Source organism: Maylandia zebra, linkage group LG20, assembly GCF_041146795.1.
Source record: "Maylandia zebra isolate NMK-2024a linkage group LG20, Mzebra_GT3a, whole genome shotgun sequence".
Taxonomy (NCBI): Eukaryota; Metazoa; Chordata; class Actinopteri; order Cichliformes; family Cichlidae; genus Maylandia; species Maylandia zebra.
Window position 1 is genome coordinate 12,961,423 of NC_135186.1, and position 13,280 is coordinate 12,974,702.

General features: G+C 40.4%; 1 protein-coding gene across 4 annotated transcripts in view; it reads left to right on the plus strand.

The window, feature by feature from the left end:
* LOC101472406 (plexin-A1) overlaps window positions 1-13,280 on the plus strand; it is a 314,386-nt gene that overhangs the window by 215,624 nt on the left and 85,482 nt on the right. For all 4 annotated transcript variants that reach the window (XM_004570017.4, XM_004570018.4, XM_076877989.1 and 1 more), the window contains exons 11-12: window positions 66-162; window positions 7,444-7,667. In XM_004570017.4, the coding sequence (XP_004570074.1) occupies window positions 66-162; window positions 7,444-7,667 (321 nt within the window). The remainder of the gene's footprint in view (window positions 1-65; window positions 163-7,443; window positions 7,668-13,280) is intronic.

The window sequence follows — 13,280 nt, forward strand, 5'->3', positions numbered from 1 at the left end:
ATTCAATCCATTATAGAAGAACAATTTCTCACGCGTTCCTGGTCTTGTTTTTCTCTTCCCTGCAGTACGACTACGAGGGCAGCGACATCAGCGACCTGCCGGTTGACCTGTCTGTGGTGTGGAATGGAAACTTTGTCATCGACAACCCGTTCAACATTCAAGGTAGAGAGCTTTCTCTTCTCTGTGCTTCTCTGACGCCTCCTCCTTTATTGTCATCTCCCCTTGGGGAAGCATGTAAGCATTGTTACTGCAAGAAAAAAAAAAGAAGACGAATCGGCCCCGCTTGTTTAAGGGCTTGTAATGATTTTCTGCGAAGCAACAACAAGCGTGCGCAGCTGTCCTCCTCCGTAAGAAATCTGCAATTTCATTTTTGACAGACCGTCAGGGAGAAAGGTGAAAGTGTACCAGTGGTTTGGCAAAACACTGTTCACGAATTAGGGATTTAAAAGAAGAAAAGAGGGGCAGAGGGAGTGATTGATGGATAGCGATGATAACAAACAAACATCCCAACGCAGAAATTAATAGGGATGGATGTTAGAGAGGAAGATAAACAAATGGAGAACGCAATAGGCAGAAGAAAGGATGAAGAGGAAGAGCGATGGGTGGATGACAGGTTGATAAATGCGCTACGTAATGGCGGGGTGTGGGTGTGTAGATGTGAGTAAAGGGATTGATAAAGAAAAACAGAAAGCGACATGGAGGGATGGGATTTATTATTTTTAATCGCTATTTGTGCATGAAGTGGAAAACAATTACCAATTCTAAATTCTTTATCAAGTGTAATATATTGGGTGGTAGAGGCTAATGATTTTAGACGTCCCATTACACAAGATAATAAAAGTCTTGCTCTTAAGTGTGTCATACAGTCTTTGGCTGCGGATGCACGTGCAGCCTCAGATGAACGAACCCTCTCTGCTGCTTTCTGTCTCGCGTTTTGTTTTCGCTCTTAAAAAACTGACACCCTTGCACGTTTTAATCTGGCAGCCTTTGTGCTGTATCTGACCTCTTTTTGACAGATGTTAGACGTGCCATTCACTTTCAGATGGCTCGGAAATTAGCTGCATATTGGTCACGACCTAATTCTCCTGCCTGTGCCGTGTTTTTTTGTTTAAAATTTCCTCTTTTAAGGTTTTCCGCCTGTGCCGAGACATCCTCCTCGGGGATTAAACCTGCTGCGTTTGGCACGTGCGGCGCAATATTGTAGCTGTCGCGATGAACTAAATGATCGCATTTTTATCCAATCAGCTTGATGGAGTCATTGCTGTAATTTTTAACTGTAGATTTAATGACTTTTTAACTGTGAAGAGTGTCAAGCAAGCAATACAGACCCACATTTATCAGAGAATCTGCAGGTGCTGCTCTTTGAGCAATGAGCTACTCCATCAAATAATAAAGATTGTTGAGACATCCATATTCTGAAGAAACAATGTAATAATGACATTTGCTACCACTAACAGTCACTACAGCAATAAAATTAAGATGAGGTCTCAAACACAGTGGGAGTTTGGACCATATAGTATTAACCGATGTATGTTTATGCCAAATCTGACCTAAATTAACTGTACTGGTAATCACCAAAATAATTTGTTATGTTTGTATCGTGGTTAATCCACCAGTATGAGCACACTCTTTAACTGAAATTACATTTTGAATGCTAAAATATAATTACTGTTGTTATCCATGGATTTTCAAATTTCACCGTTTTACAACAAAGCGGGGAAAAAAATTGTAAAATAGTAAAGCACATTATTATTTTTTTTTAATTGCGATGCCAAATTACAGTTTTTTACTTCCATTCCTGAATGAAAAATTTAGTTTTAGTTGTTGAACACTATGCTTGATTAATTTCTTTTTTACTTCGCTGTGCCGGCTCAAATTTTGGGTATAAATTCAGATTATTTGCTTAATGACTTTTAGTTTTACACAAGTTTTTGACATTTTTAAGCATTGGACATGAGTTTTTTTTAGGAAGTTACAGTAATATATGTATCCTAAAGGCTGATAGTAAATCCAGCATTGAATAGGTAACAGGTAACACAAAACTCTGATGGTTCTGTGTTTGTGCAAGGCCACAGTGTTAGCATGTTTGTGTGTATTTAAGATTTGTCAAACTATCAAAGTTTTGTGTTTGTGTTACCTGTTACCTTTGGGTATTCACCGCTGGAGTTGCATGATTTTGGGAAGGTTATAGGTGAAATATTTGATTGCGTGTGCTGCCTGACATTTGACTCTTAATGTATTGTAAATGTTTTTAAGCCACAATTATATAATTGCATAGATGCTAAAATGGATCTGGTATGCTTTTTGTTGTTTCTGTCATATACTAGTGCATTTGTATATTAATATGAATATTTGTATATTAATATGAAGTTTACTGGAAGTGAAAAGTGTGATGTGATCCAAGCAAGGTATTGAAGCAACAGGGAGGGCTGCAGCCTTCTTTCCAATAAAGTCTATTCAAGAACTTAGAAGAAGGTAGGAGTGCACTGAGGCTCCAACCAAGTACAGAAACATACTTTTCAGGAGATGGACATCGTTGTAAGGCCTTTTTTAATAATAATGCATACTTTATTGATCCCAGTGGGGAAAATACTCTCTCTGCATCTAACCCATTCACTGAAGAAGTGAGCAGCCACCAATCAGGCGCCTGGGGGGCAGTGTGTAGGGACGGTACCTTGCTCAGGGGTACATCAGGGTAGCCGTTTAGTGGATTCAAACCCTCGACTTTCCGATCATGGGGCGACCACACTACCTACTGAGCTATCCCTGCCCCATATTGATTGATCTTGGGAATTATTCGTATAACATATACTGTGATAATTGAAGCTACAGGATTTCTGATTGTCACAAGCCTGAATTTGATTAGTTATAAAGTAGACTACAGAATTTAGTGGGTTTTTTTGTTTTTTTTTTACTTTTTGAATTAAATTACAAAACAATGAACTTCACCATGTTCTAATTGTTTCAGATGTGTTAGTACAGCATATGCTTACACTGGTAGATGCTCACGTGGATTTAAAGCCGGTTGGCTTTACATGAGCATGAGTTGAGGGGCTCTGGTAAAGCTCACTGTAACACAAAGATAATTAGAACTGTGCCTCATGCAAAGCAACTCTAGTTGAGTCTAAGAGTAAATGGACTGGTTATTATTTTTCAACTCTGCTTAACAGCTTTACACAGCGTCTCTCATTCACACAAGCACTTTTTTACCCCAAGGATACTTTGGCATGCAGACTGGAACTGCCAGGGAACAAACCACTAACCTCCTGATTAGATGCCCTACTCTTCCTCCTGAGCCAGCCTCAGCCACCCACAGTAAAAAGATGATGCTGGAAATTAGTATGACAGATCCTCTCTTAGAAATATTGTTTTATTCCATTTTTTTTTTCTAGGCAGCTGTTGCTGTTTGGATTTGAAAGGCCTCGGTAATAAACTGTGGAGAGATTAAAATACTTGCAGGTTCTTTGGTACACAGTGTTTCTATTGTCTTAAATCAAATCTGCTTGTGTGTTTCCTTTCACTGCATCATTCAGCAGTGGATGACAATGAAGAAGTCCAGCTTCACATAAACCAGCGTGTGCGGTTAAATTCAGTGGGTAACAAGGCCAGCGGGCAAGTAGCCGGATGGAGATCCCTAATGCAGTTAGCAAAAAGTCCATTTCTCGAAGGCTAAATTCTGTTTTCTGTCAGTCAAAAGACAAACTTTTAAAGATGATTAATATAATGTAATATAACTTCTTAGAGTGCTGCAGGGAGCTGGTGCTTTTTTTAGCCCTGGTTTACAGTTTTCAACTGAGGTCTATAGTGCAAAAAGCATGATCCACAACGCCACAGCAAGAGGAAGAAATACACAAGTTTGAAATCAACTAGAGTGGTGGGAAATATATACAATTATAGAAAGGACTGAAATGTAACATTGCTTTTACTATTTAAGGGTTAGAATCTCTGCTTTTGTTACATAATCCATTATTAGCTTTAATTCCCACATTTCCTCACAGCTCATGGTTGATTCTTTGAAAATAAACACTTCACAGGTGTAAGCTGTGAAGAATTTGGAGGGGGGAGGGGGTCATTTTTGCAAATTATGAACATAGCACATTTTTTCTCTTTTTTTTTTAACAAGTTTCTACAGGTTTAACCTGGAATAAAACTCATAATAGGGTTTCTGACATCCAATTATTCAGCTTTGACGATATGGCAAACATTATCCAGGTAACTCTTGTGAATCGGGCCCCAGGGACTGTGTGCCACAGCGAGTACTTTGCATAACACGGAGTGGCGTTTTTCTCCGAGAGTGTGAAATCCAAGGATCTGCGACGCGGTGTATATGTCAGTGTGAACTCGACACAAATGTTCCTGTTGTTGCGACTTCGAGGTGGTGGTGCCTGGCGAGAATCCGTGCAGGCAGGCATCCAAAGGTAGCGGTTTGCTCTTCAAACACAACACAAACATCAGCACGCTTCTTAAAAGCGTGCTTTCTAAATCCGTCCTCATTCATACAGTCTTCATAAAGGCGTTCTCCTCCTTTTTTTCCCTTCTTCTTCTCTCCATCCTCTAATAATCCCTCCCAGTTCCATCCCCGTCTCCCTCTTCCTGAATCAGAGCCGTGTCATTCGTCTGAGGCAGAGCCGCTCGGCGCCGGCCCAGATTTGCCCCGGTGTAAAGTGGAGATGTTAATGTTAATTAAATCATTCATTTGGTTCAGATTAATTAGCGTCGCGCTACTTTTAAGACGAGCCGTAGCTAATCAGATTAGGCCGAGCCGAGGGCCGAGGCGGGCAGATGGATACGGAAGAGGCTCGCTTTGAAGTCCGGCTGCTGTCTGTCTGACAGAGAGTAGAAGGCGGGAAGAGCTTGTTACATGTTCTCGTGCTCCCCCCCCCATCTCTGTTTTTCCACTTCATCTGTTTAACTGGTGTGACGGCAAACAAACCTGCCGGCAGGTTTTGACAATGTTGCAGCGACTGAGATAATTATGATGCTGATAAGCAGATGACAAAACAGAAGTAAAAGAAAACCAAAAAAACATTTCTGGTACGTTCAGCTGTCTTGTTTGCATGGACTCTCACACTCTCTGTTGAATAAGGTCTCTCTCTGTCTCTCATTTCCTCTCCCTTTTTTGGCTCGCTGTGTTCTCTCTGATTCTCTCGGCCTCGCGGGGCCCCACACCATCTTTAAATTCATAACAATCCTTGTTGCTGTTTTGTTAACAAGCACAGCTAAAATTTATCCTCCTCCCTGCTTCCTTTCATCTCCCTCTCCTCCAACTTCTTAGGTGTTTGAGGTTTTAATTTATTTATTTATCTATTTATTTATTCAGTTTTACTTTTAATGACTTTTTTCCCCACTCTGCAGAGTTTGGGGAGGAATGTGTTGTTGTTTTTTTTAACACAACAAATTATCAATTCCCTATTGGCGTTTGAAGACATTACCTGTTGAATTAATTTCTGTGATATCCCTCTTGGTGGCTTGTTAATTTTTTTTCCCTCCATTTATCTGCGGAAACAGTTATTTTCTCATCGGCACAGCCTCGGAGTGGTAATAATCACCTACTGAAGGTTTTAGGTGTTGTGTGGGTGATTAACATTCATTTATGCTGTTCCTTTGCTCTTTCTCTTCCTCATACACAGAAACTCCTGATTGCTTTTTTTTTTCTTGCCACTGCTGCTTTCTTTCAAATGAACAACTTAAAAAACTTTCTGTTCATCAAATATTTCATGAACATCATGCTGAATATAACGTTTCTCAAAATTTGAAACATGACAGATAGCCTGCTCAATAAGATAAATGTAGGGTCCTGGAATACATAAACGAAGCATTTATTTATTGTTTTTGGAAGTCTGCTGGAGTGCTTTCTCCTTAAATTAAAAAATTAGGTAAAGACTGCCTTTGCTAAATGAAAAATTTGGCAGTGGTTAGTTAGCTTAGCCTAGCATAAAAGCCTGTAAATCGGGCTGTGAGCTAGCTTGGCGCTAAAAGATATTTTTCTATTAATTTAAACAAGCTAAAATTGTTAGTCAATGTTTTTTGTTTTTTTTAGCCACATGGTGCAAATCACAAGTGTTACACACCGGCCTGGGGGGGGGGGGGGGGGGGGGGGCTGGAGTGCAACACAAGAAAAATAATAAAAAGTAGTAAATCACACAGCCACAGCTTTACAATGACTAGTCATTTTATTAACTTGACAGGTAGCGAGCATCAGGGTGGGCATGGCCAAAACAACAAACAAAATACACTGGAAATGAATCAGAACTAACTTGCCTATAGTGAATCAACCCGATTCGGGTTGATTCAAAAGTTTCGGGTAGAAGGTTGTAAAAGAAACGGCTTCCCACCCCTATAGCTACCATGTCCAGATACGACTCTCTAAACTGTTTTTACTGCAGCTCAGCTCTGTCACACGCCACAAGGGCCCCAAACGCGCAGCTCACTGGAAACAGGAAGTAGTAGGAGAGGCTGCCGGCCCAGTCAGGTCCCAATTTGTAGCTGGCCTCATTCCCTCTTCCAGTAACAGCACCACACAGCACCAATGACCTGGGTCATAACACAAGCAACTGTATGTTAAAAATAAAAAGGAGTTTTGGCAGTTTGCTGGTCTGGAGCATTGTGGTGTGCGTTACCATCAGCAATCATCTGAAAGAAGCAATTGTTGCTGCAGTCTGAAAAGGGTTATGCGTTCATTCATCAAACATTGTAAACATCCAAGAAAAATGTCCAAAATCCCAAATCCACCTCCCATGCAGTGCACAGCTCAGAGAAACTAAAAAAAAAAAAAATCTCAGACTATACAGGCCTTAGAATTTAGATTTTAATATCCAAGACAGCACAATTAGAAAAAGAACTAAAAGTCTAGCTTTTCTGGAGGGTTTCCAAGATAAAGACCATGTCACCATGGCTTAACTTTGCAAAATTGCATTTGAAAAAGCCAAAGGCCTTTTAGAACAATGTCCATTGGACAGGCGAGACCAAAGTGGAGATATTTGGCCTGAATACTCAAACACAGCACATCAGCACAAACAGCTCATACCCTCTGTCAAGCTCGGTGGTGTTCTGCAGCCACAGAACCTGGGCACCTTGCAGCTGCTGAGTTGACCATAAACCCTCTGTTCACAGTATTCTCGTGTCAGATGTTAAGCCATCTGTCTGACAGTTACACTTACCTAAAGTAGGTCATGCAACAGGATAATGATCTCAAACACATGAGCAAAAATGACAACAGAACATCATTTTCACACTGATTTTGGAAACGGGGTGACTAGCATGCCATTTGTGTAAACCTTTACATGCCATAGCCATAAATTAATTCCTACCAAGCAAAGGTAGCCATTATTATGACTGTTGTTCACCCCTTTGACCATAATTTTATCCTTCACAGCAACTGCTTTACAATAATGTTTGATTACAGCTCAAATCCTATTGCATATGTTTCTGTCTCTCCACCAGCTCACCTGTACAAGTGCAGGGCATTGCGGGACAGCTGTGGTATGTGCCTGAAGGCCAACCCCAGGTTTGAGTGCGGTTGGTGTGTTCAGGACAGGAAGTGTTCCCTCAGGCAGGAGTGCACCGGAGGAGGCAATTCCCACCTCCCCCTCCAGCTGGCAGAAGGTGGAGGGTGGATGCACGCCACATCTGGAAACAGCCGCTGCACCCACCCCAAGATCACCAAGGTAAGTAAGTGTGTCTGCCTGTTAAGGCTGCACACTTAAAAGTTGGTACCACCCACTGTGAACATGACCGGCTTTGAGATATACAGATAGTGTATGTGTGAGAGAGCATGCTAGGATACTTTCAGATGCTTGTACGGCTGTTCTGTGTGTAGCTGCTTTTTGACAGTTGTCACTTTGTACTTGACTGTGGAGTACTGGGTCATTTAGCATTTTGTAGTGTAGAATGTGAGAGTAAATGGCATCTATTACTCTACAGGTGTCTGATCCACTCTGTGTGAGTAACACACATAATTAAAAACATTCAGCCTTTTTTTTTTTGACACCCTCCCACACAAATGCATCAAAACTGAAATAAAAAGCAACACACTCAGACTCATTGGTCACATTTTCTACAGTTAATGTGAAAAAGTTTCCAGGTTCATGGAAAGACAGGAATGAGCTTGGTGACCTTTCACATGAGTCTGAGTGTGCTCCAAATAACAGAAACATTTTTAATATAACTAACTAACAATGATGCTGCATTGGAAATTAATAGAAACCACCTCTGATGATTTTTTTCCTTAATAAAGAAGTGAGTTCTTTAAACTGGTTGAGTTGTGGTCTCGTATCACAGCACCTTAATTGAGGAGAATTTTAAGCGTGATAAAATGATTTAGCCCTCATTTTTGAATTTTCATTGTGTAGCAGTGTTTTAATGAATCTAATATATAAATAATACATTATAGCTTAAAAAGGACGCAAGTTTGTGTTTTTTAAATAATCTTTGAACTCACCTGTTTTTGCAGCTGTTTTTGGATTAAATGGACAAATTTGCTGCGTTTATTTTTTTTCAAAAAAGCTTGATTTTTCCGATTTTTCCGATCTGAATAAACAGATCTGACCAGTCAGACCGCTGCAATTTACAGGTGTGCTGTGGCTCAAGACATTCCCGTGCTAAATATACAATGATATGGCAATAGTAAAATAATACTAGTTTAGATACAGAGGTAGACGTCGCTCTGGGTCTCTGAAAGGATCTCTCCACTTCCTGAGATGTGGTCTCTCAGCACGTTCTCACTCCCGAGGCGTAATACAGTGACATTTTGTCAAGTCCCGCGGCGTTCCTGAGGAACGCGAAAGGTGACCGTCCACGTTCTTATGCCACACGCCGGGTTATGGGACTATGGGACATCTAGTTTTTTTCTTCTTTTCTAGAACTCTGATTTTTTTCTCAGAATTCTGTAAAAGAAGAAAAAAAAAAAGACGTTCCCACTTTTATTTCCAGTGGCCCTAATCCTCTTCTGTATTCATTCCAAGCAGTTTCCTGTTTCCTGATTTTTCTGATTTCGTAATATATGAACGTGTCAGGTGCCCAGAAGTGTAACATATCAACGGTTTGTCACTTAGCGTAAAATGTTACGCTTTGGGAGTGAGAAAGTGTTGGGTCCCTGCCTCAAACTAATTTTTTCACCCTGTGTTTCTTGGGGATGATATTATTCAGAAAAAAAAAAACCCACAACGTTTTTGATGTGTGTATACGTTACACAACAAGTTTGCATTGGAAAAATCCAGAATTTTGTGTTGTTTGCAACGCACTCGGTCTTTAATGATCTTCAATCCATTAGAATTACAAGTACTTATTTCACTTTTTTTTAAAATAAAGTTATAGAATTAAAGACAAAAGCTTCTGAGGGGAGGAACTGTGGAAACTACACTTTTGACTCATTGATGGTCATAATGCTTTTTGTCAAAGCAGCAGCAGAGAGATCTGTATTTTCTCACGTTATTTCCTGAGGTGTACAGTAGGCGAAAAAACATTTACTAAAACTTTTATCTTTCACTTGCTGTTTGAACTGAAATGTAACTCTGCTCTGAAGATAATTAAGTCCACTGATTCCACCGATGCAAATGTGAGACTTCAAAGTAAGTAAGGATAAGCACATGCAGTGCTGCACGAGACATCACTGGAAAGACAAAGGGTGAGAAGCCTCCAATGCCAACCAGCCGCAACCAGCGACAGCCAAAAGAAAGTCTTCTGATCGAAACTGCCTCCAAGTGATATACAGTTTCTAAAATCGCCTGCGAAGAAAAGCAGCGCGGCTTCTTTGAGCATAATCTTGTCAACTCGTGAAGACAGTCGTGTCACCTGTGGAGATCCAAGGCACGGCAAACTTTGATAGGCCGTTGCGTCAGCTCCCTTTGTTGAAGCCCCTGTGGTCACGAAAGCCCTACGTGTCCTGAACCCAGAATGAAAGCTGCTCCATTTTAATGTGTTGCTATTAAAACGCACACATGATGGGACCTTGCGCCTGCCCTTGGCACAGAAATGGTGTTATTACTCACTATTACATCAAACCGCTACTCCAGGAAGAGAGAGCGCGAGAGAGCCACGTAAAACTTTGTTTGGCTTTTCTATTTTTTTCTTTTTTTTCTTTTTTTAAACAGTCTTTTAGTTATGGTGCTTTTTGTATGCCGCTGTTGTTACATGTAGTATTGAGGAGGTCTGGTTAATATGCGTCTTATCTTTTAATTTTGACAAAAGTCATGAATTTTCTGTGCGAAACTCAAATGGCTATGAAGTACAAATGAAACTGGTGACACTTTCTTGATATCAGTTGTTAAATCTTTGTCCCCTAACTCATTATCATCCATTATCTATGTGCATATGTTTTCAGAGACGTGAGGCTTATTAAAGTCTCAGTTCGAGGAACGTTTCAGTTTTTATAGTATGATTCATTCACAACTCGGTCTGACTTTAATAGTAACAATTGGTGTGTTCAGACATCATTAGTGCTGTGTGGATGTATTCTTCCGTCTGTATTTGAGTCAGCCTGTTTGTGAATGCGGACGCTTACAGCATGTTTGTTTTATGTTGCCATAAATGTGAAGGAGAGGGTGTGTGAGTGATGTGTTTTCATATTATGGTAATGGTCCAGGTTGTGTGAAACAGACTAATGAATGTCTAACAAGATATAAAAGTAGAAACTTTTATATCTCGCTGTTATTTCTGTGATAAGGAAAGAGAGGGAGACAATATCAGATGTCTTTATTTCTCTTCACTCACACAAGCTTTCTGCCTGTAGCAGATATTACTTTTAACATGGGTGATAACTTTAGAGTCTCTGTTTTTTTTGTTTTGTTTTTTTTTTCAGGTGTATCTGTTATTGTAATTCCTACTTCTGCTCAGTGAAAGTCATTTTGTTGACTTGAATAGTGTAATTAACACATTGGCAAAAAGTGGCTCACTAGCTAAACCGTGCAGTGTTGAATATATGACAGTTGATTGTTACATTTGTCAGTGAAAATAGGCTATGTGGACAGGCCGTTCTTACTTGAAGCTTCAATAAATAGAGGATTTAAGTTTTTGGTCATAATAATTTTAATGTCAAACAGGTTCATTGGTCTCTACTCAGTTCAATTCAGTTTTATTTATACAGCACCGAATCACAACAACATTTGCCTCAAGGCGCTTTATATTGTAGACCCTACAATAATACATACAGGGAGTGCAGAATTATTAGGCAAATGAGTATTTTGTCCACATCATCCTCTTCATGCATGTTGTCTTACTCCAAGCTGTATAGGCTCGAAAGCCTACTACCAATTAAGCATATTAGGTGATGTGCATCCCTGTAATGAGAAGGGGTGTGGTCTAATGACATCAACACCCTATATCAGGTGTGCATAATTATTAGGCAACGTCCTTTCCTTTGGCAAAATGGGTCAAAAGAAGGACTTGACAGGCTCAGAAAAGTCAAAAATAGTGAGATATCTTGCAGAGGGATGCAGCAGTCTCAAAATTGCAAAGCTTCTGAAGAGTGATCATCGAACAATCAAGCGTTTCATTCAAAATAGTCAACAGGGTCGCAAGAAGCGTGTGGAAAAACCAAGGCACAAAATAACTGCCCATGAACTGAGAAAAGTCAAGCGTGCAGCTGCCAAGATGCCACTTGCCACCAGTTTGGCCATATTTCAGAGCTGCAACATCACTGGAGTGCCCAAAAGCACAAGGTGTGCAATACTCAGAGACATGGCCAAGGTAAGAAAGGCTGAAAGACGACCACCACTGAACAAGACACACAAGCTGAAACGTCAAGACTGGGCCAACAAATATCTCAAGACTGGTTTTTCTAAGGTTTTATGGACTGATGAAATGAGAGTGAGTCTTGATGGGCCAGATGGATGGGCCCGTGGCTGGATTGGTAAAGGGCAGAGAGCTCCAGTCCGACTCAGACGCCAGCAAGGTGGAGGTGGAGTACTGGTTTGGGCTGGTATCATCAAAGATGAGCTTGTGGGGCCTTTTCGGGTTGAGGATGGAGTCAAGCTCAACTCCCAGTCCTACTGCCAGTTTCTGGAAGACCCCTTCTTCAAGCAGTGGTACAGGAAGAAGTCTGCATCCTTCAAGAAAAACATGATTTTCATGCAGGACAATGCTCCATCACACGCGTCCAAGTACTCCACAGCGTGGCTGGCAAGAAAGGGTATAAAAGAAGAAAAACTAATGACATGGCCTCCTTGTTCACCTGATCTGAACCCCATTGAGAACCTGTGGTCCATCATCAAATGTGAGATTTACAAGGAGGGAAAACAGTACACCTCTCTGAACAGTGTCTGGGAGGCTGTGGTTGCTGCTGCACGCAACGTTGATGGTGAACAGATCAAAACACTGACAGAATCCATGGATGGCAGGCTTTTGAGTGTCCTTGCAAAGAAAGGTGGCTATATTGGTCGTTGATTTGTTTTTGTTTTGTTTTTGAATGTCAGAAATGTATATTTGTGAATGTGGAGATGTTATATTGGTTTCACTGGTAAAAATAAATAATTGAAATGGGTATATATTTGTTTTTTGTTAAGTTGCCTAATAATTATGCACAGTAATAGTCACCTGCACACACAGATATCCCCCTAAAATAGCTAAAACTAAAAACAAACTAAAAACTACTTCCAAAAACATTCAGCTTTGATATTAATGAGTTTTTTGGGTTCATTGAGAACATGGTTGTTGTTCAATAATAAAATTATTCCTCAAAAATACAACTTGCCTAATAATTCTGCACTCCCTATACAGAGAAAAACCCAACAATCCCAAAGATGAGCAACGACTTTGGCAACAGTAGGAAGGACAAACTCCCTTTTAACAGAAAGAAACCTCCGGCACAACCAGGCTCGGGGGGGTGGGGCAGCCATCTGCTACAACCGGTTGGGGTGAGAGAAGGAAGACAGAACAAAAGACATGCTGTGGAAGTATGATTCAATGGAGAGAGGTCTATTAACACATAGTGATTGAGAAAGGTGACTGAAGAAGAAATGCTCAGTGCATCATGAGAATCCCCCGGCAGCCTACACCTATTGCAGCATAACTAAGGATAACACTATGACGTTTTTGTGATCACTGTCCTTTTATTTAGCTGTTTTCAGCCGGAGGTGACAAGAAAAAATACATTAATAACATCAAAGTCAAAGTAAACTTCTTATTGTCATCTCTGCTATATCCAGTGCAGCATATAGAGAGACGAGACGACAAGGCTCCGGTTACATCAGTGCAACAAAACCTAATAAATAGACATAAAGGAAGTAAGAAAATATATATTTTCTTTGCAATACAACATGAAGCTCATTAGATTAGAACAGTGA